Genomic DNA, 24,212 nt, shown 5'->3' with positions numbered 1-24,212 from the left:
AAGAGCTAGTCCCCTAGTTTTAGGGAAGCAGAAACACGTGTTGTCTTTTCTGAGACCGCTGCAAGGTCTTCTCCACAGTCTAGCAACCTCCAAGACAGAGTACTCCACTTGCTGTATTAAGCGAATGGCTCTCCAGTTGTTTGCAGTTCTGAGTAACACCTGGATTGCATAGCTTGTTATGAAGGACGCACACCTAAAAATTAGTTTTAGCCAGGCTGATAAAAGTTACTTGAGGTTAAAGATTATAAACAGCCTTGATTCGGTTTTGTATTTGGCAACTGAAATGAATGAAAGGTGAACTTTTCAAAAATTTCTAAAGGCAACATATAATTTGTAGTGATAGACAGTGGGAATTAGACGCTTAATCCACCACCACTTCTGAAAAATCCCACTTTTGGCTTTTGATTACATTATCATACATTATTTCTGCAAAATCCCTACCTTCTTCACAACTCAGAATACATTAAGCAGGCAATAGAGAAACAAAAAGTAGTGAGTGTAATTACAATTTTGAAGATCTAAGACTTACGTAGAACTACCATTTATTTGCAAATGAGACAATTCTGAATTTACAATGCTTAAGTATAGATTGTGCTCTATACTGTGTACGGAGGAACTGTGCATCCTGAATAATAAACAGCATGTAAATGAAGGAACAGCAGTTAGGTTCTAAGCAGAGAAGAAAGTATTCACCTTGCCCCGAAACAGGGAAAACATTGGGCATTTTAAGCATCAAACATCACAAAAAAACCCCAAACAACTCTGGGCTGGATCTCTTGAGAGTAGGAGCCTCCCAAGTCTAATGGAGTTGGGCTGATTATTCCAGTTGAAGACTTTTGTGCTTCTTGACTCTTGTGAAAAGTAATGAAGTGAAACAGATTTGTATATTTCACCATTTCGACTCAACATGAAAGCTACACAGGTTTTAATACCTGTATTTTAGAAAACAATGGAGGTTTTCAAAACCGTTATAATGATAGCTCTCAGAAGTGTATCTGCTGATTAACAAACCTCCAAAACAAACAAATGTTTTCTATATAAAGAGAATTAAATAGGTTACAATTTCAAGTTAATGTATTTCTATGGAATTAGAAACTATAATTTGAGAATTCTGTCTCCAAGGATTTGTAGAAGTCCTTACATTATTCAGTAAATTGCTTCTCCCCAGTAGTACTGCCTCGGGATCGTTATTTTCTAAATCTACTCTTCACTTCACAAACAAGCTAGACAAATCTCCAAAATGTGTGAAGAATTTTAATCTGCACATTCATGAAATAAAATTTGTGACTAGAGAGCAAAGAATCATTCGCAAATGTGAAACCTGCCCCAACACCAAATTCCTCTGTCTCCATGTCAGTTGAATCTCTTCTGAGTCTTTATTATGCCTGCACTCATCCCTCCCTCTCTTCCATTAAAAAAACAACTATAAATGTCAATGTTAAAATAATCTTTCTAATTTGTCCCTTTGCCTTTATTATCATTCTCTTTGACTTACTGTGCTTTTGCATGCAGCTAATTTCTTCTGACTTTCAGAAGTTTTATATTCTGCTCCTCATCTACTTGCTCGACTCTGACACGGAGAGCTAACTCTTCTCACTGCTTTGCCAAAGAGATACTGCCACTGTCTCCTTGCTAGCATGCTTCTCCCTCCAAAATCATTGTTTTTTCTTTCATGTTGGTACACAGGTGCTCTCCATGAGCATCCGTAAAAAATATCCTGAAAAAATAATTTTTGATGTATAAAGAATGTTTCATAAAACCATGATCAGGCATTAGTGAGTCATCATGATCACGTCTTCCTGGGGGGCTAAGAGCTCTTCGTTAGATCTCACTGTGATTAGATCTGACAAAATACCTGATTATTTTTTTACCACATCCTCCAGAGCCTAATTTTTGCTATCATTCTAATATTGTAATTTAATGTAACACAAAGTATTAGATCATATTAGCTATAGATATCACTACTTTTCTCCTTTAATAGTCACAGTGAGAAATTGGAAATGCAGCATGAACTGCACCACATTTAGAATATGGTGTTGCGGAGGGGATATATTTTGTAGGAGTGAGTTCTTCTCATGACTGAGTAAAGACATACTATTGAGAGCTCTACTCCACATTATGAAAGTTTCGTAGTTCCAGATATTCTGAATGAATGTAAAATTTAAATTTAGTAAGATGTTCTCTGAAGCCAGCCTCGTTATTTAAACACCTTTTCTGTCCTTAGGAAGACAGCTGATTGTTGCCTTGGAAACAAAGACTGCTCTCGAGTGTGTTCATTTCAAGGGATTCAGTCAATTTGAAGTTAAATTTCCAATTGCTAATTTTATACCTGCTGCAGGTGCAAAAGTTCTTAAGATGAGAACAGAAACTGTTTGTTTGCAATGCTGTTCTTTGACAACACTGTACCTCTATATTTATTTTTTTTTTTGCACTGCCCTTGGTGAACTACATCATTCTTGTGTAATACTCTGCAGGAAAATCAACGGTATACTTTCTGCTCTGCGTAAGAAGGTGATTATGATAATGGCGGAGACAAGCCTAAAAGTGAAAATGGAAAGACCTTTAGGCATAAACAAAGAAGTGCATACAAATAATTTTGGTCCCAGTGTTCTTCAAACTGATCCAAGATACTTATGAAAAAATAAACAGGATAACAAGCAAAACCACCCTATGCTCTATTTTTAGGCATAATTTTTTTTTATATGTTTATGTTTAGATAAAGTATTTGTAAAAATGAGGACTACCACTTAAAAGAGACATTCCATTCATCCATTTTAGTCAAGTGATATTGTTTAAATAAACCTTAATAAAAGACACAAATAGATACTACCACGCACAATCTTTGATAGGGACGATGCTCACATTTTATGAAGCTCGAATTCAGTCTTGTGTTAATGGACCCCATTATTCACTCTCAAATAAATTATGACGTATCTAATTTTGTCCCTTATTTGGTCAAAATAGAAAGGCTTTCATTTTTGCAAGCAGGATTTATATTATGGACCGAGTTCTTAGCTGCTGTCTATTCACGAAGACATTCACGCTTTACCCTAAGGGAGACTTGTCCTGAGATGCTCCGTGAACAGTTAACAGAGAAGGGTGGGCTCCTTCATAGATCGCTCATAACTCCAAGATAGATTCCTGTTCCAAATTATCTTTCAGAGGAACCTCTTTTTCTGCTTTCTTCAAGGAGCAGAGGAGACTAGCACATCTAAAGCAAATTCTCCCAAAATATCTATATAATATTCAGTGCAGATATTTTACTTGCAATTATATTAGCTACAATAGCAAAATGCTAGTACTATACAAATACTAACAACTACAAATACAAAAACTAACAATTAAGTTATAGGAGTTTTATGCTGTTAAAATATTTTTTCTTCCTCACATACACAGGGCTCCTTAACTTCTATACAATCCACTCACTTCAACGATTTAAGGTGTATGGCAAGTATCTGTACATGTGGATATACTAGGCACTAAGATTTTCCTTAACATGTGGATATACCAGGCACTAGGACTGTCCTTAAACAGTACAGAAATGTTGTCCTTTGTCCAACAGCCAAAGTAGGTAATATCTTGAGTGTTCAAACGTGCACGAAGCTTACCCAGCAGTGTGCATCTTCTCAAAGCAATATAAATGTCAAGCTCATCGCATTTGTGCAATGATGCTTTTCTCATTTTAATTGAGCCATGTTTGGAAAATAACATTATATTATCTCATATTGCTTGCGGATTCACAACGTTACTGTAATCTTTTCTTTTTTTAGTTGAGTAGTTACAAAGCACAACCACAGAGCATTCATTCATCAATCCAGCCTTCAGAAACTGTGGTTTCCACTCAGCTGTAAAAGAATCACTGGCTTGACCTTCTTAAATCTGCATTCTTTATTCCCCCTTGGTGAAATTAAAACAGACTCTACTCCAATATTCCAGGGCTTAATATATCTAAAAATTTCTCATGACAAGCCTACCCTTTCTAATCAAACTGCAGAACTCTATATCAAAAAGACACATGAAAGTGATAGTTATTTTTCAAGACGTGGAACAGCTCATACAGATAAAATTATATTTCCACATAAGCATATGCAGTATCAGGGCCGTAAGCAGCACATATAGTCAGCGGGGAAAAAAATCAATACTTCAAAGAAAACCACCTAAAATAAGAAATAAAAGTTAAATAAAGCAGCTACAGAATGATTTAGTATCACAATTACTGTCAAAATTGTCACTGACAAGCTGATTCAGCGTTACCAAAAAACATTTATAAAGGACATATGGTTATGTAGAGACCCATATGCATTTGCAGGTGTATAAGGACATGTGTACATGCACAGGAGTTAGACTATTAGGAAAATAAAGATGTACTTCAAATAGCAATGAGACAAATCACAGTTAACGTACATTTCAACATGATGGTGAAGGCAGGAATCGCTCATTATTTTTTCTACTGTGAAGACAATGAAATTGCTTGCTTTTGGTATCAATGCGAAATTAAAAATCAAATGAAGAACATCTTATGACTGTGCCATGTGCAACTACCTTTCGTGTTACTTCTCCACCTACCTCAACTTTCAATTTCAGGTTTCAGCATTCAATTCTGTTTGCACCAGGCTTTCTTTCCAAACCAGCACATTCTGTTCTCAATGAAATGAAGGCCTTTGAGAACTGAGTATTATTTTGAGTGCTATAACCAAAATGTGTGTATAATGAGACTAAATTAAATGCAATTTTATCTAGTTGAGAGGCTGGGAGATTTTTTTCAAATACTGAATATTGTGATGAGTGAACAGCACAATTCAGAATAGATTCTTTTCTTCCTTAGTTCTTTGTTTGTGTCCTAATAAAATCAATGTAAACAAACTGCCTAGCGGAGCAAGGCTGGCACGGGTACTTAAATGACTTTTTTCAGCTTGTTTCTTTTCCTGGATTAATTCCATTGTCACTGTGTGTAGAGCAGCGGAACACTCATAGTGGCAAATAAATGGATGTTTTCAAAATACTCACTGTACAGGGACATTAAAATGCCTAACAGCTGATTAGAGTTCAGGGTGAACTGCAACAAGGCAAAGAGTACATTTATTAAATCAGGTTCACGGAACTCACTGCATTACAGCCTAACAATGTCTCTCCCATAGAGGTTATAAACATTAAGATACGTAAAACAAAGAAATGCAAAACTGAAAAGATCAGAAGATTCTACACACCAAAATGAATAAAGACAAAAACCCTTTCAGAACAAAACACAACGGACAGAATAAGAAGAAAAGCAGGTACAAAATCTGAGAGACTAGGGCAGTAAGGGGAAGAGACCATTTTTATACCAAACAATCCCCAGGAACCACATTTAGTTCATAGTCAGGCACTCTTTTTGTCAGATAAAGATAATAGTCTGGCTGCAGGTTGATGTACAGAACTAGAACACTGAGCTAACTTGTTTGCCCCTTGTTTACCTAGAAACTAAATGCTAAAGAAACATTATTTTACTTTAACTAGTTCTTTAAGTTATATTGTCAAATGGATTTTACTGGTGATACACTTGACACCCATGCTCACTGTGGTCTGGCTGTCCTGAAGTCCCAAATGGAGAAGGAATAACAAGCTCCCCATTTCTTTATCAATAAGGAATCAGTAAGATATAAAACTCTGTTGAGGCAAAGAATTAAGAGTGCAGGATGAGATGAACATAGGCTGTATGTCTTGAAGAACAACCTGTTACTTACTACAACACATAAATAATTCTTATTCTTTAAGTAACTGTCCACAGAGATCTCACGCCCAGGGACTAGCAAGAGTTGCCATGTGGACAGGAGGTGTGGGTGAAACGTTCCTCAAACAGAACACGGGTTGCAGGATGGCTTCATGGGGCAATCTTCCTAGACACGGGAAATCAGGACGGAGATTTTCCTCAAGGAAAAGACACAGAAACCATTTTGCAGTAACAAAGCAAAAAGGAGTGGCTCACAAACCAGTCAATGAGATCCCAGCAATTGTGAGGTGACAAAATGTGTTTTATGGCACTAAAGTAGAAAACAGGCTGCAGTAACTTCTGCAAGATGTTTCTTCGTAGAGTGAACAGAAAGCTATGATTGCTCTAGGACCAGCCAACACACCAAAAGAGAAGAAAGCTTTTCACAGGAGGTTAGTGATTAACATTAGACTGCCAATGGACAGAATTTCCTTCAATTTCCTTAGCAAGTCAGTCTACAGAAAATTTTGTTCTTTGTTTCACAGACAAGAAGGTTCTGATCTATAGCTGAACTGCCCCTCACTCTGGCAATGAATCATATTAACCTGACAGTAACATGACAAAAGCAAAATGTTTCTGCTCCTTTGCTTGGACAGTGACATGGAGATGACATGTCATCTGTGTTCCAGAACTCTGGATGAAAACAAGCTCCTTGCAAAGACCCCATCCCATTTGTATGAAGGTATTCTGTCATCTCCCCCACCTCTGAGTGAATTTTTGAGAGGAAGCTGAGGGATGAAAAAGAATACTCCTTCGCAAAGCTGAATTCAATCTTTCCAATAGCTTTAGGAGAAGAGAACATCTTGTAGAGCTATCGTCTGTTATCTGTTATAGTGACTAAATACACGGACTTCAACCATTCAAACCTGTAACATAAATTAAATCTGGCACACTGTCAAGACAGTGCTGCAGCTATCTGACTGAAGCATGAAGAGTCGAGCTCTTACTGCTACCACTAAAATGTGCTTCAGAGGGTGGAAAAGGTTCATCATCATCAAACACCTTTCGCTCCTGATCTTAAACCGTGATGGATTAAAAAAGCCTCAGCAGATTTTCCCCCACCTTCCTTTTTTTTTCCCCTAGAGAACTATCTGTGCTTCTATTTGCAAGAGAACTGCAGTTAAATCTACAGAAGATTTTACTGGCAGTATCAAAAAGGCTAGGAAAAAGCTGAGCTGCAATTCTTTTTTTCCAAATGCAAAGAAATACTTATTTGGACTGTATATAATCAGCAGGTCCTTCCTGCTGCACTTAAAAACTCCTCACCGTATCAAACACAGTATTGAAACATATTCCACTGCAATACAAGCTTTTGTATATATGATCCGCTCTTTTAAGCTGATACTTGCTTAGTCACAATAAAATTCAATTAATTTCTTCTGGGCATTTGATTTTGCTCTTCTTATAAATCTTTCTATTACTTTTGAATATACTCATATACATAATCTCATGCAAACATGCTGCCACTGCTGCAGAAATAATGTAGATGCCCATTTTCCAAGCGCGCTGCCTGCGTTTTCTGGGCTGGTTTCAGGGGGAGGGCGGGGGTTTGTTTTGGATGAGCAGGCGGTGGCTGGGAGCACTTAATGCGCTTATACACCTTACGTAACTTCCATACGCTGTGACAGCCAAACCATCTCCCAGATATCTGACTGTCCCACAGCTCCTCCTCTCCAACTCTCTCACTACCCGGCTTTTAAGGAGATATTTTAAAAAACTATTAACAATCCTCCTCCCCTGCCCCCCCCCCGCAAACTCCCCAGATTACAGACACTAATGGCATCACGTTAGCTACCGGCAGAAACAAATGAGGTCTCTGGTTTTCGACATTTTCACATATATCCCCTGCAAGTAAACCCAACTTCAGAAAAAATAACACTGTGCACGTGCTACAGCCACTGTTTCACAACAGAAACCCCTGTTTTTACAAATATTTCTTCTCATGCCTCAATAATCCAATCTTTAGCTGAGTGGATGGCAAGTATTAGCCGAGGGCGGTCACTGATGAGGAAGGGAAAGTAAATTTGTTGCGTGGTACTCATCTACTTAACAAGAAAGCTACAACTTTTGAAAAAATCTTGTCAATTGAGTTATTTTTCTTGGCTGACATCAGTGCAAAAAAAGCAAGGCATTTTGCTCTTCAGAAAAGCAGTTCTATTTGTCTTTTTTAGGATCGTTACACAGCACATAATGTTTAATTTTTTCAACCATGTTTGTTTGTAATTATTTATAGCTTGCAGAAAACAGTATTTGTAAAACAGTCTTCCAGAAAACTGAAGGTGTAAATGACTTGAACTCATACGCTCTGGTCAAAAAAAAATTTAACTCCTAGCACACTGTTGCAATAGAGCATCCTCAGCATTATTGTTTTGACACTTGCAGAATACAAAATGCATAGGTAATATTGTAAGTGTTCCAATTCTTCTTAAGTGCCAGCTGTGAGAAAGCAGAACCGCTGTCTTGTTCTTGCCATTGATGTCGGGACCTTAATTGTGAGATATCCTCTCTTTAACCTTGTCAACAAAAATACAACACAGAATTTGAATTTAAAAAGTAGTATTCAGCAGTAGCATGCCTAGAAACACAGTCAGAGGATACAAGATACTCTGACCTAAAAAAGCTAAGAGGCTTTGGGCATTAAAGCAGACTCTCAATGTTTAGCTTAGTGCAACAGTTTTGCCCTCAAAGCTACCCGCTGTGATTAATGTTTGCTGGAAAACATCGTGCACTCAATACATGAGTATAAAGACAGTAACTTTAAAATGCATCTGCTCCAGGGAGAGCAGCTGCCCATATTCAGCTGAACTTTTGAAAACCTGCCTATTGTGATTATAAAGATGCCTTTAAGAAAATAAATAAAGGCATACAGTAGTTACACAGGAAAGATGTAGCTCAACTGTCAGGCAGAATGCAACAGCTGCAGAAATCTGGCTGTGCGTTATGGAGGTGCTGGCCAGAACTCCCTAAGCAAAGCGTCCCCCTTGAAATGCAGGAGATCCCAAACAGCAGAAAGATTCAACCTCTTAGTATTTCTGAGCACTTCTGTCATGAAACGAATGCTTGACCCTTCTACATGTAAATGCTTCTGATAAGAATACTAATGGAGTATTTACTTTAAATTTACATTTATAAATAAATTAAAATTTTAGATGCACAATACAATTTTAGGTAAGAGTCACACCTGAAAATAACTAAATATATTAAGCAGTATAGCATTATTCCTCATCAATGCAGTATTTTCTTCTATAAAGTTAACAGAGTTTGGAAGACGGACATTTAAGTGCTCCAGTCCCAAGTGACAGAAATGACCGTAGCTATTTTAAGAAACTGAACAATGTCACTTGCTGTGTTGCGGTGTAACTGCTCAGAATACTTCAAAGACACAACAGGCCATGAGATCAACCACCAACAACTCCTGCATATCTCAGCTAATGACAACTACCAAACTGACAGTTCTCAGACTTTTCAGTTTTTGGCAGATTAAACAATTTTCCGCGAGAAAAGGACAAGAAAGTACGCTCAGCGCCTAATATCCCCTCTACAGTGGCAAGGAACAGATTAGATAAATTGATTCACATACCATACCTTCATGGAAGACCAGAAACTACAAGAACCTTGCCAACTTGAATTTTCTTAAATTTGGTAATCAGTCTGGCTTTCATTGTGTTAGCAAAATGTTAACCTGGCCTCCAAGAAAGAAGACTCTTCGCAACAATTAACGTTATTTGGCCATCTATGCACAAATTGAGGAAAAAAGGAGTTAGCTAAAGCCCTGAAGCACATGATTTGATTATACTAATTGTCTTAAAGCAAATTTGCAAGCATCATTAACAAGCTAAAAGCAAAGCAGGCCGTCATGTTTTCCACAAAGCCCATAAAATAAAATTACGGAAACTCAAATTCACAGATTCCAGAAGCCAAAAAGACCTCCATGATAATTCAGCCAAATACCTCCTCTCGTATGTAAAAGCTAAAGAATTTTTCCACCAATCCTGATTAAAATATATTAAGACGTCTGCAAATAATCAACCCACGTCCTTAGCACTGAGAATGAGTTATAGCACTTCTTGCCAAAGGACACTGTGGACTGTAAAGCTAAAAATGGTTCAAAGGGAGGCAAAACACCACCATAGAACAGAAAGTCACTGAAGATTACTAAATACAAAGAAACTGCATCTGGCTTAGAAAAATAAGACCTAAAAATGACTGGAAAGTAGGAGAGTTTTAGCAGGAAGCACACCACCTAGTTGCCGTGCTTTCCTGCTCTTTTCCTAGACATCTGTTTGTGGCTCTGGTAGAGATGGCATACCATCTTTGACAAAAGTTTGGTTTGTCCCTGATACACTCCATTTCTAATCTAGTCCAACATTCACTATTTTCACATACACAGAATTGTGCCTACTTTATGCAAGGTCTGATTTCAGCCACTGGGCCACATTACGCTTTTATCAAGGTTAAAAAGTCTCCCGCTATCCTTCCATGCACTAGCAAATACATACATGCATAACAAGGCATCTTTTGACCCTTTTCTTGACAAGCTAAATAAATTGAGTCTTAGAGGACTCACGTCACTAAATAATTTCCCCTATATGATGGCAGCAAAGGTTACAAACTGCTGGTTCAGACTGACATGTAACTCAAGAGAATCACTTGCACCTGTATTAAAGAGAACTGCTGATATTGGGACAAAATGCTCATAAATGTACCTACGGTCAGATTCTTCCCATACACACATCTTAAATGTGCGTTAGTCAGAAAAACTATCAGAGCTTAATGTCTGCAGACTTCCCCATTTTCATCTCCTTCATTCTTGGTGTAGAATCACAGCTCCTTTCTGGTTTCCTAATCTTATATACCAGATTAAAAAAAGGCCAAAACCAAGATCCTTTGGGAATATAAGTGCTACCAGTCCCCTCCTAAGGAAGCTAGCAGGCTGATTTGGTGGGGCATACACACAAAATGGAGACAAAAGCAAGTTAAAACTTCTTTCTGACTGATACCCATGCTTGCTTCTAACTAAGTGACTCAACACAGGGTCATGGTTCTGTTGCCTGATCTGACATGGGGTCAAAAGGGGACTCAGTGTCCCTTCCCCTTCACAGGCAGAGGCCGTGCCTGCTCCTTCCTCAGGCACTGGACATCCTGTCATGCTCTGTTAAGGGATCAAAGTTTCTGCAGTCCCTCATCATTTACCAGTTTCAATTCAGTCAAGTAGTGCCCATCATTGAACAGTATCTCTCCACCATGGTTACACAAAAATTAGTGAAAATATTACTTTCCTCACTTATAATATCTATGAAATACATAGACTAAATTTTTCTGGTGCTGTCCCACCACACGTGTATATTCGATTTGGAGCTGGAGCGCCTACAACTCTACTAGCGGCAGAGGTGAGGCTGTTTGTTTTTACACATGCGTGGCATGTTTTCACAAAGAAAAGTCTCACATACGGTTCAATGTGTCCCAGAAAACAACTAATGAATTTTCTTTATTTTAATCCTACAAAGCAAATAGGAGAAAAACTAAAAAACTTTTCTGAAAAAGTGTCATTCTGAAGGAAGTGTTTATCTTAAAAATATGACCTTTCCTAGTCTACAAGGAGCTTCACCTATACCAACCAGCTCAACATGGGGATGTTGGGCTGGATGACTTATAGCCGTCCCTTCCAACCTACATCAGCCTATGATTCTGTGAAATCACAAACTCCTAAAGGTCATGTTTAAATGTAGTCCAGGTTATCAGTCTGGATGTTGGTAAAGGGCAAAATTATTTAAGAAATCATAGCAAAGTTCCTTATATTACCGATACAGCAAGTCTTAGCAAATGGGTGTTGACACAGAACACATATTTGCTAATTATCTGTGAACAAGTGGGTGGTGTCTATTCTGATACAATAGAGATACCTATGTCAGACATGATTACTTTTCAGCTAACACAGATGAACATATGTAGAGTTTGCAGAAGCCTTCTAATGCACCGGAGTTAAAACAAATAAAGCCACCTTTGTTGGACCGAGCTGCTTCACATCCATCTGTTCACTTGGAAGGTTTTCCTCCACACAAATTTTACTACATTCAAATTTGTGAATTATCACAAATTTTGAGCAGCAGCAAAAGAGAGGAAGTGGACAAAACTGAGCTGCCAAATTACATGCATAAATTACAAGAATGTAAATTAAATAGGAATTGATAATTTGTTCTATAAAATTATGAGTGGCGCAAAAACCCCAAGCCAAAACCCAAATGCTGCCATATGTTGTCCAGCTTGTGGGACCTCGGTGGCTGCTGGGGGACAGTAATTTGACTAAGAGTCAATCACTTGCACTACCTGCCAGGTATGTGTCCCCAGTAAGACACCTCAAGAGCCCGAGGCATTCAAAGTCTGAAACCTCCTGCAATGCAGTCTTTGTCTAGCTTTGGAGAAGAAAGAGCAACAATTACACCCATCCTTGACTACGACTAGATGAGAGGATGAGGGAAAATTAATGCTTTAAGATAATTCATTGCTAACACTGAAAGGATTCACAAAAAGAACCCTGGTTAATTTGTATGTAGCTGTGATTACAGAAAAAGCTGCGGTATACCCATTTGTATATATTTGTATACCTATCAACCTGTACCTCTTTAGCCTGTATGTTCAAGTCAACAACACAAACATAACATAACAAAGTGATAATTTTTATCTTGTCTTTTGAAAATCACCCTTCTCAACACATTTTCAAATATATCGACTCTTTAGATGCTGGGGGAAGGTACACAATCAGATACCTGAAAGTGCAAGATGCAATGGTCCATGAAACCACCTTTACAAAGTACTCCACAATGAAAGTTTGAAAAATATTTGCGTAAGGACTACCGTAACATACAAAAAGCATGTGCTACTTAAGTTGTATATACAACATACTAAAGTATTCATGGACACCGCACAATTTAAAATTTACACATATAAAACTCTTATTTTTATGTCATTCAGACAGCAATTACATCTTATTTCAGAACAAAAGTTATCAATCCGTATATATAGCAAGGACTTGCCTATTTGGCATCGTTTCTTACCTACTTCACTGAAATGGCAGATATACGACAAAGAGTATGAGTATTTACGGCAGCACCAGTAGGCATGGAGATGATTTGAAGTTCAAAATGAGTAAACCCCAGTGGCTGCGTAGGCAATTTATCGTATTTGACACTTGTTCTTAGAATCACCACGATCAGGCTGCACAGCATGTGCAAAGACTCAGTCATGGCGCAGGTGTCATCACTAGCAACACACAGACATGAACCCACTTTTACATTTTTGTTTCTTTTTCAGGAATTCTGTGTGTTGCTGCTTTTTGATCTCCAGTTAGTCTCAGAAAGAATTCTTTCTGTAGACAGGATGACAGAGATTTTCTTGGGATGAGGGGTGGGGGTAATCAGGTAATATTTAAACATCTAAAATTTGACTGACATCATAATCTCTGAAAAGTTGAGAGATATCCTATTTGCGGTCTTCAAGCTCATAGAGAAAGCTTTCCATAGTCAAGTTTAATTATTTCAATTAAAGTATCATTTCCTTTAAAGGCTTATTGTTTTCACTGGGATCTTCTGAGGTGGCAAAGGGAAAAGGATATTTAAAATGTGATCCACAGCTGCTTGCAACAAATACTACTTTTTTATTACCAAGTTCTATTCAATTCTATAAAGAAAATTTCAGTATGAAATCATGGTAATCTTGTGGGATTCTTTTCTTTTGAAGGAATTTTAACAAGACAAGAGATTTCATTTTTTTCCTCTCGCTCCAGCCCTTCACCTTGTCGGTAACAGGTGCAAACATTATTTAGAAGTCTGTAACTACAGAGGCACGAATGTCCTATTGAAAGCTGGTTACCAGAGCTCCTGAAATCAAATCTCACTGTGCACTTTACTCTCATTTGTATGGGAATAGCCTCTTCCCTTGTATTCAAACCAGTTCACATATAACTGGGATCCACCCTGGGTTCTGAAATTATGAAAGCAGTATTCTTATAGTAGGAACATTTTTAACGTAGTTTTTATCCTATCCCCTTACTCCAGTTTTCCTTGTTGAGATCACATCTTGTCAATGATCTGGGATGTCAGGAAAAAAAAGAGAGGACTGAACTGATTGATGTTCATTCCACCACCAGGCTCTAGGTCAGGATTTGAGAAAGGTAAAACGGGTTATCTTTCCGAAGAGGCTCAGCTGTTACGGAAACATAACTTGATGGACAGTTTTACCCCTGGCAATAGGAACAGAGAACGAATGGATTGTTGGAAAAGAAAATTACACCTGCTGGGAGTTGGTGCACTGTTTGCTTCTGTTCCCATTAAGATCATGCAAAAGTATCAGCTGCCATCACATTATACTCATCTATTTAAAAGTGTATTTATACTGTTAGCTCTCAAGGGTTCCATATTTAAAAGTTTAATTTATCTGCAAACCAGACAGACTTGGTGTCATCTCACCTTCAGTTGAAAAGTCACAAATGGGGACACAAAACCTTCTTCCCAAATAAATGGGCTTTTGATTTTACTTTTTTTCTTAAAGGATCATCATTTATTTTGGTTTTGCTAACGCTTTTATATTGAAAGTAATTTTCAGAAACATACCCTCAAGAAAGGTCCAACATTAAAGGAATTCATGTCTAAAGTACACCGGCAAAACTATTGTTTGAATGCAATCTGTTCTCCTATGACAGGCTGCAAGTCTTTCTGTGCTTAAAAAACCTCTGTTATGAAAAAACAATGAATCTTACTTGCATTATACCCCCACTGCAACCAAAAACGTGCAAATGTTATATTGACATGTCTGAAAGCATTCTGACTAGTCACTAGGGAAAAATTGCATTGGCAAAGTTGAATTAACTGGTTTGGACTCTTAAGAAAGTCCTACAGCAACCAAGAATGATTAGTAGTGGTTCTGTTTTAATATCAGCTGTGAATTATGTCTGGTTACACTAACAGTAGAGCCTATTAAAAAAAAAAAAGTGCAGCCATGCATTTTTGCTGAAAAAAAATTACTTTTTATTAAAAATACTTTTTCTTTAGAAACAATAATATTTTTAAGGATTTTCTTTTTTGGTCAAAACATAAAGCAAGTTTATTTATTTCATCTCATTCAGTTTTAACCTAAATCCAATGTTTGAGCTCAAGTTTTACCAGCCTTTCCTACAGGTTGTTTTGCAAATCTTCTATTGTTTGAATGAAATATTTTCATTTCAGCTGCTTGCCTTTCCTCCTGTCTGACTGCAGCCTTGTGTTAGCTCAGCATTGCCAGCGAGCGTGGAATAAGCTTCTGCTTTTATTATCAGCGGCATTTTGTGGGTAGTCATGAAGCTACAGGTAGTCCTTTTCTGAGCCCTCTAATTCTGGTAATTACAGCACTGAATGAGGCAGTAATCCATTGAGTTTCTTTCAGCCTCACAAGAACTGTCTTTAGTTCCCATTTTGCAAGATAAATAAGTAGGGTGTTAAGCACTAATGACTCATGCTTTCCCAATGTTAAATGGCTTAAAAAAAATATCCTGTTTTCTTCCTAACCCCACCAAAAAAGGGACATTTCTGAGGCTTACTGCCAGTTCAAGCAGCTATGTTGGCCCATCACACCCATGGTCATATTCTGAGACACATGACACGTTAGTAAATAGAAAATCTCTGCAAGAACAACAGCTTGAAGAGGTGCAAGGAGTGAGCGTAAATGTTGCCCAGTGCAGAAGACCCTTAAGTTAGCAGCATCTGTCCAGATGGGCCAGCACACTCCAACTTGGTGTATTCCTTCTGGAAAGGACATCATTAGTGTTAGTGGGTGCTATTCCCAGGGGAAACAACAAGGTCCAGCCACTGCAGTCAGCAACCAGAAAGCTCTGCAATTATTCAAACTGCTGCAATGCAGTGAATTGCAATGTTAAAGCACCAAAATTACTTGAAGCAGGAGGTTTTTATTGGAGGGAATAACAACTTCTACATGCCAGAATACCTGTAGAAGCAGGGAGAAAGAGTTAAAACTTTCCATATGACTGCACCTAGGCAGACAGACATCTGCCTCTTTCTGTCATTGTCTCACCATCCCTTTCAAAAAGAAGGTAAATAACACACTATCATGTTTTAAAGAGGCCTTTGGTCAACAAAAATGATGCAGAGATCCGTCACAGCATTCTCCAGTTCCTGCATTTCCTGGAGAGGGAACTGAAACACATCAGACTCATTTTCAGGAAACGGATGACATTGCTGGAAAAATCCTAGTCAATGTTGCACCTACTGTTGCTTTGGAACGCTTGTTATTCTGCTGGAAATCATTAAGAAGGAGCACTACTGACTTAAAAACACCTAGATTTCACTCTGAAGCAATTGAGGTGATTGTTTAGGGATATTCAGACTGTACTAGCACCATTAAGCAGTTGGATGTAGATGGTACAACCACCATGGGAGATACTGTATGAAACAGCAAAAGGTCTTTTTCCACTTGGCCCAGGCTGAATGACTACATTGCTTTATCTCACTCTGAAAAGAAATACACCAGGGAGGATAAAGGAGGCAGATTTTCCTGGCTAGAGTTCAATGAGTTTGATCTTTTTCATTACTGGCAGTTGAGGAAGGATAACAACTGTCAATCAGGTGACTGGGCCCTTTGCTCATGAGCATGTTATCTACCTGGAGTCTCTTTCTGGTGGAGCATTTACAGATGGACACCAGATATCCAACAGACAAACACGCTTCTTCAGGGAAAGCACTGAAAGGCTTCATTTATCAGAAGGAAAAGGCATTCCTGTTAAAAGATCCTGGCTACTGATGGTCAGAACACAAAGAAAGGAAGCTAGAGCCCAGGGATGACGGGATGTTTATAGATTAGGTCCCCTTGAAGGTAAGAGCTGGAGTGGGGAGGGAACTGGGAAGGGATGCAGCTTTTCTGCTGCAGCTTAAGGACAGGTTTTTTTCCCCCCTGTAGTTTCTCTGAAAAAGCAAACTCTTGCACTAAAATTTATTTCTCTGTGGTTACTATCAGGGCTATATTTATTCTGCTGAGATAATGAAGGAGATGCTCTAGGAAAAACATCTTTATCCAATTTATATAATTCATATTTTTTTAATGCAAAAGTACCATAAAAGCCACAAGCATTTTTACATCAATAAGTTTTTGCTTTCAGAGCTAATACTGATGCAGTCTAGGTAGTTGCACTTTGTGAAAAGATACACCATTCCCCATCATTAAAAAGTATTTTTCCTTCCTTGAAAAATGGCTACTAGTTATACACCATGTTGGAGTTGCTACTCTCTGTATTTCATGCTCAAAAAATGATTGCATCAATCATTATTTTCACGTAATTACTCTCTCATTTCCTTTGCCTGGGTCTAGTTTCAGTGCAGAAAGAAGGTATTACTCTGATGTTTGCCTCAATGGGAAGAAGGTAATACTGGGAAGAGCTCATAATACCTGAAAACACGACTGTAATCTAGTCCACAAAATGCAAGGTATGCTGTTTAATCTGTGGTTGTCTTGTGTTTCTGGAACTTAGACCTTTTATACGGATGGACTGCTGACCCATCTCCAACCATGAGGGCCTTTTGTCTATTCAGTAAGCTTTGATCTGTCCAGAAGCTAAAATGCTTATCACTGGAGCTTTCATTCTCACTGCCCTGAAAATGCTAGATAGTCCTCACACTAGTTTTACAGCATTGGTCCTCACCTACGCCTATATGGTAATTCCTGAACCACGGATGAATTAACTGACTGTTCCCTTGCTGCTTGCAGGCACACCTATACTTGGTCTCTCTTCCTTAAAATAGGAACCAGACAAAAGAGCATGGCATGCTTCTGCACTTGCAAGAAATAGATGCCACAGAGCAGAGTACTGCAAAGAAGCAAGGGGAGTCTCGGGCACCTCACCCCACTTTACTGCCCAGCTACTTCCCTAAAAAGGATCGTGTTGTTCACCAGAAAAGGGTACATCACCCTAGCACAGACAGTACCCACTTCTAGCTGCCCAGCATCCAGGCTTCCTTTCGGGTGACGAAGCAGCTGACAACAGTTTAGGGACTGTGAATGCAATCACTCTTGCTCCTCTTCCAAAAATCTTGATCCATATTCTCTTTAGTTCTCTATTAAAGAGCTCACATTAAGTTTATTCTCTGACCCAGCCTCTCTAAATATGGAGTATAACCAGCTTCCTCTACCATTCTTCACATTGAACGACATCAGGGAAGTTTGAAGCAGAAGCAAAGTCTACAGATGTAGTACTTTCCCCAATTAGGATTCAGAAAGGTTAAAGTATTTTGTCTTGAGTCATGTCAACAAACTTTCTTATGATACTTTGTTGTATTTTGAAAAATAGATCAAATTATTACAACTCATTCAGCAGTCCACTCCCTTTCAACAGTCTTAACACAAACTAAGTAGAAATGTTTAAAAGAAATATTTCAGAACTTCCGAAAACCTTTCTTAAAGTTTGAGAACTTCAAGAAGTTCAGTCATTCCAATATAAAATGATTTTTTTTAATTATGCCATTTTTCACTGTATAGGAGGTTTTAACAAGCTCTAATGATGATCATTCATCTCTATTAGGAAGCTGAGACACTGTATTCCCTAAAATCCCTTTCAAATAGACACTAACTCAGTCTTAAATGGATTTGAATGCAGAATAGTTACTGTCCCACTGCACCGGGTTAAAAAGCAATTAGCTTAGCATTAATGAAAATGTAAAGGTGCTTACACTGTCAAAAGTTAAGGATCCCAAACATGATCAATACAACTGTTCAAAGTAGCTGTATTAGGAGACTTTCTCTCCATGCGCTATATATGGAGCCTAGTAATCTGTTTTGGCATCTTAGAGGTTTACAGTCTGATGGTGTTAAAACCCTTCTAATAGCTACATCCCAAGACAGCAGTACTCTAAAAGCTCATGGTGAAACACAACGGCACGCACGTCTGGATAGCATCAAGAGAGGAATGTGATGCATACTTGCACAGAAACATATAAACCAGTGTCTGCATAACACGTGGTCCCACAACACATTTGCCCCAGACTTTTATGTCTGTGTTTTTTTTAAACAGCTGTTTTGGGGGGGGTTGTTGGTGGTTTTTGCTTGAAAGTAAGATATACAGCATCAATTACCATGACAACTCTCAATAACAAGAGGAAGAACTTGAAATCGTGCTTCTAAAATAAACACTTCGGTATCTTTTTGCACTGCCAATGTATTACTTTTAAATGCAGGTATGTTTCACTCAAAAAATTAAGGCACTGGAGAAAAAGACCAAGTCTCCACATGTCTATGGGACACATAGTACAGTATTAATCAGAGAAAATCTGAAAAGGTGATGGTAGACACTTGTGTTTGAAGTACCTACCAAGGCACCTGAAAACCAGCCAGTATTCTTCCTGGATCCTGTAGGAAGCCTGAAAGTATTAGATGAGAACTGCCAGGCATCTGGTTCTTACTGAAATTCAGACTAACTTGTCACTACTGAATTAATGAAACAACCCTGAAGAACTGGGAATCAGGCACATATTATTGTAGGAAATGCACATATGCAGGAATAGGAGATGAAGTCCTAACTGCTGACACGCACACTCAATTGCAAGAGACTCCGTATATATTCCAGTTGGCACATTATAACCAAAGGTGACTATATTCACTTAAGCTTAAGATTCCAGTGGATGACCTAGTTTTGCCTGTCTACAAAATGAAAACAGAGAACGAACAACTAAAACAGTAATGTAGTCCTGTTCCTTTTAATATTATCTAAAAAGTACATGAGGTACATGAGATCCGTGACCAGCTGCTGGTAACTTCACATTGACATACTAGAGAAAGGCAAAACAAAACTATCAAGGCATTAGATTCAATAGTAATTTGGATTTTGTTTGTTATGGCTGATTATGGAAGACAGTGCTGACCTCAACAGCGATGTTCTAGTAACACACAAAACTGTGGGGTTTTAACTAGAAGAGGCAGTGTACTGTTTACAGGCTCAGTTTGTCCAGAATTAAGAGATCATTTTGTCACATGCAGCTATGGTAGATGTTTTAAAAAGTCACCTCCCATTCTACACAAAATACCCAGTATAGAGGAGGTTACACATCTGTATGTGGAGCACACAAAGAATATGTTCATGTAAAACTACGCACTGCAGCGTAAAAATATCTGAGCTAACAATAAATAGGTGAGCCTGTCTCTGAAGCTCCATGCTGTTGGGTTTTTTTTCTGGTAAGTAAGGTAGCTGAGAAATCCTATCCAGCATAGTACAGTCAGAAACTCCTAAAGCATGCTGCCATTGCAAAACCAGCTCTGTAGAATACTGGAATCCTACTGAAGCTAATCTGATTCTTCACCTTTTTTGATGTCCAGCACTCTCTCCATGGAATCATTTGTTAAAACATAAATTTTCAGTAGAAGAATCTAGTTCCTCATTTTCCTAAATTGCTTGGGAATGCCTGTTAAGTATATTGTAAAATATACCTTATTTATGCAATAAAATAAGATTATTGTATGGACAGGAAAGTAAGGCAACATTACCTTTCCCTCATACATACTTAGTTCTCATTGAGTCTGTTCACAATTTCTGTTTATATTAGAGCTACTTTAACTGTTTATTTGTGAAGGTATTTCAGCAATAAAAGAAATACTAGTGTTGCAACAACAAGTACCTTCAGGGGATGAAACAAGGTTTCAGAGAGCCCAATGTCCTTTAAAAGTGACAACATATGTTGTGTATGCTTGCACACATAAGTGTATGCTTGCACACACAAGGACAACAGACATTTCAAGTTGCTGTATTACCAGAAATTTCAAGCTGCCTGAAAAGGAAGACCATTTTCCTGGTGTTGACTCACATACATTGGTGGGTTGACAGGACAGATAAATCTTCCAGCTCTTTGCTCCGCTTCTTAAGCAGTGATGGATTGGCAAAAAATGAAGCATTATCTATCTGAAATGCTACAGTTTACAACCCAATGTGTACAAGTAAACCAGCGCCGTTTTCTATTTATTTAATCCCCTGTGCTGTACATTGTGCTACCAGTTCCATGCTCCACTCAGCCACCCCAGCTCTACCACCGCAACCTGTGGGGCAGAGGTGGAACACCTTTAGCTAGCTAATCTTAATAGAATGTAAACAGGAATTTCAACATCCACGGATTTATGTATTTATCCACGTAAAACAAAAGCAGAAACTCCCTAGTTTACCTTTCTGTCAGGCCACCTATGTTTTTCACTGTTATACACATCAGTTGCTCTTACCTGTTGTTTGAGAGCCTCTAGAGATTCAAACTCCAATTTGGCCAGTTTTATCTGGATATCTCTTGGTTTATCCGGAATTACAAATGCCATGATAAACTTTATCGCTAGTAGCAAGTGCTAGAAAAAAAAAGTAAGAAGAAAAATATTATTCTATAGAGTTTGAAGCATGCAGAGAACAGCATAATACTATTTCCAAATCCTAGTAATAGAGGTATAAACAATTACTTCTTGTGACATGTACAACATGGATAGCATACTATAACCACATTGAGCCTTAGCTACTCTGCTTTTTTTCTGTTTACAGTCATTCGTAATTTGAATATAAACACATACAGTTTGGCTTATTTTCATAATAATCCTATTTTCACTGTGTACTATAAATTTAAAATTCAATTTTATATTTGTGATTCCAGATAAAGTAATAGCTTTTAAAACATATTATTGGTGCATAGAAATTAAATTATGACACCCAGAACGTGTAGTTTCATAGTGAAATTTTTACATATATATACACTGTTGTGGTTTAACCCTAGCCGGCAACTAGGACAGGGTGCTGTTTGTTCACTCTCTCCCCCCAGCACCAAGTAGGGTAGGGAGAAGAGGGAGAAAAAGAAAAAAAAAACACAACAAATTCACCGGTTGAGATAATGACACTTTAGTAGAACAACAATGAATGAGGAAAAAAATAATAATGATAATAATGGTAAAAGAATATACAAAAAAAAATGATGCAACACAAGTTGCTCTCACCACCCAGTGGTGGGTTGCCCAGCCTGTCCCAAGCAGTGATTGCGGATCCCTGCCCCCCCACCAACCCCCATTTATATCCTGAGCATGACACCTATGGAACAGAATATTCCTTTGACCACCTTGTCCTGCCTATGCTCCCTCTCAGCTTCTATGGGAAGCTGAAAAAGTCCTTGACTTAATAGAATCATTACCTAGCAATAATTAAACCAGTCTGTGTTATCAACATTATTCTCATACTAAAGCCAAAACACAGCAGCTACTAGGAAGAAAATTAACTCTATCCCAACTGAAACCAAGACATACATACACACAAATATAATTACATATAATTAGATGCAATTATAAAAACATACATCTGTGCACGCACACATGTGCACATGTCATGATATAAATTAAACAAGTATATTGTAAAAAATATGAACAAACCCAGAATCTTCTGCATTAGGGAAGTTATTAAAACCTAAAAGCACTCCTGAGAAAGCATTAGAAGAGAACAAAACAAAATAAAATACGATCTTTAAAGAACTGGCATACTCATGAACAGAAACCTTCCAGGAAATGGAGAAGCATTCCACATATAAGATGCCAAATCAGTCAAAATTTATCACAAAAGTTTATAATCTGATTTAAGAGAAAACAAGCATGAAGTTCTGTTGAACCTAGTCAGTGACCAGTCTTTAAATTTCACTTAAACATGCACCGTTGCCCTCATCTCACCAAAACCGTCAAACTGTCAAATGTCAAGTCAGTGGTTTTGTTTCTTCGTTTTTGTCAAATATGAATATAACCTAAACTAGAATCATTAAATCTTATTTTATCAAGGGCTGAGCTAACAGTATGCTGCATGTTTGCACACAAGAACTTGCTCCTAGCTGAGAAAACCCTGACCAATGTAAGGCAACACTTAAATATATGTGCTTAACTTTAAGCATGTGCTCAGGTTCCATAAAATGGGACAGATCAGTGCTCTTTTCTGAAACACAGACCAAAAATCTCTGCGATTCTGGAATTACGTGAGCAAAAAGCTAGCAAAACCATTACAGACTTCACAAGAGTGCTAGCAAAACTCTGAATAAGCCAATTCCAATAAATAAGGAAGACTTAAAGTAAAAAATCAGATAATAGTAACAAGTAAGAAAACAACAACAAAGAGCCATACATGAAATTATTTTTAAAAACATATTACAGAAAAATAGTTGTTAGATCTAGGAAACAAACTATTAGTGCAAGGCATAATACTTTTTTTAAAGAGGTGAAAGGAAGGCTGAAAATTAATGTAACGGTAATACATCATCAGTGAAAACCTGAACACAGATTAAGAGGTTAATGAAGCAATTAGCATGTCTGCTGTGTAATGCAATGGGTAATACCTCATTATTAAAAAAAAATAATAAAAAATTACATCAACAGTAAAACATTCTCCCACTCACACAAATTTTGTTTCCCCACTGAACCTAACAGTGTCCGCCGCTAAGGAGCTTTTCTTGCAAAAAAAATTATAGCAAACAATGTTGGTTTATGCTAGAAATACATAATAATAAAAGATGTCTCAGAGCTAGCATTGGAGGAATCTCTTAAATGGAAAAAAGTAACATGTTGAAGACAATAATAAAAAAATAAGACAAACAATACTCCTATGCAGAATGGAGTCATAAGGAATCACAGGTTGAAGGAGAATAACTAATTCTACAGATACAATTTTGGTTTGGAAACAGGAAAATAAGGAGACCAAATTTGGAGTAACTCAAAACTAGATAACAGGATTAGGGTAAAATCTTACATTTAAGGTAAGTGACTCAAAGAACTAGCAGAAACTGAGGATTTGGACAGGGATATTTATTTGAAAAATTACAATGGACATTTCAGTTGAAAAAAAGACTCAGCATCACAAAACATAGCTTCTAGCTGCCCAAAGTTGGTTGGACTGGGGTTCATCTCACTTTGCTATACAAAAGAAAAAAAATCATGTTTTTTGATCATATTAAAGAGCACGAGCCAAATTTTGGAACTATCACTGTTCGGCCACTGTCTCTTGAAGAGCCTTGAAAACATAAGCCAAGCTAGTAACTTAACACAGAGACTTCAAAGTAGCTCCAAATCCAAACAATTTTTAAGAAAATAAATCAAAACCATTTCAGGGAAATGTAAACAATACTGTGGAGAACAGAGACTAAGTTTTCCCCATTTTTGATAGGCGTAAGGAAGGAATAGAAGACACATCTAGGGAAACCAGAAATAAAACCAACAAAAATGCTGCAGTTAATCCAGGAAACCACCGTATTCTTAAAAATAGATTTAAAAGGGCAACGTGTTTTAACTACTTCACCATGTGAAGAGTTTTATTGTTGTATCGACTAACCAGAATCCAGCAGTTCAGCAGTATTCCAGGGATAGGTGTTTTGGCAATAGGCTACCCGTCACCCACATGTACTGAAAAACGCCTTTGACACAAACTAGCTGTCAGAAAATAAGGTAG

General features: G+C 37.7%; 1 protein-coding gene across 2 annotated transcripts in view; it reads right to left on the bottom strand.

Moving 5' to 3' along the window:
- The window catches only part of ANO10 (anoctamin 10), a 124,838-nt gene that overhangs the window by 21,330 nt on the left and 79,296 nt on the right, over nt 1-24,212 (bottom strand). For both annotated transcript variants that reach the window (XM_063325259.1, XM_063325258.1), the window contains exon 12: nt 20,987-21,103. In XM_063325259.1, coding sequence (XP_063181329.1) covers nt 20,987-21,103 — 117 coding nt within the window. The remainder of the gene's footprint in view (nt 1-20,986; nt 21,104-24,212) is intronic.

The sequence above is a fragment of the Chroicocephalus ridibundus genome, chromosome 2, assembly GCF_963924245.1.
Source record: "Chroicocephalus ridibundus chromosome 2, bChrRid1.1, whole genome shotgun sequence".
Lineage (NCBI taxonomy): Eukaryota > Metazoa > Chordata > Aves > Charadriiformes > Laridae > Chroicocephalus > Chroicocephalus ridibundus.
The sequence above is the reverse complement of the archived record's forward strand: the minus strand, read 5'-3'. Positions and strand labels throughout refer to the sequence as shown.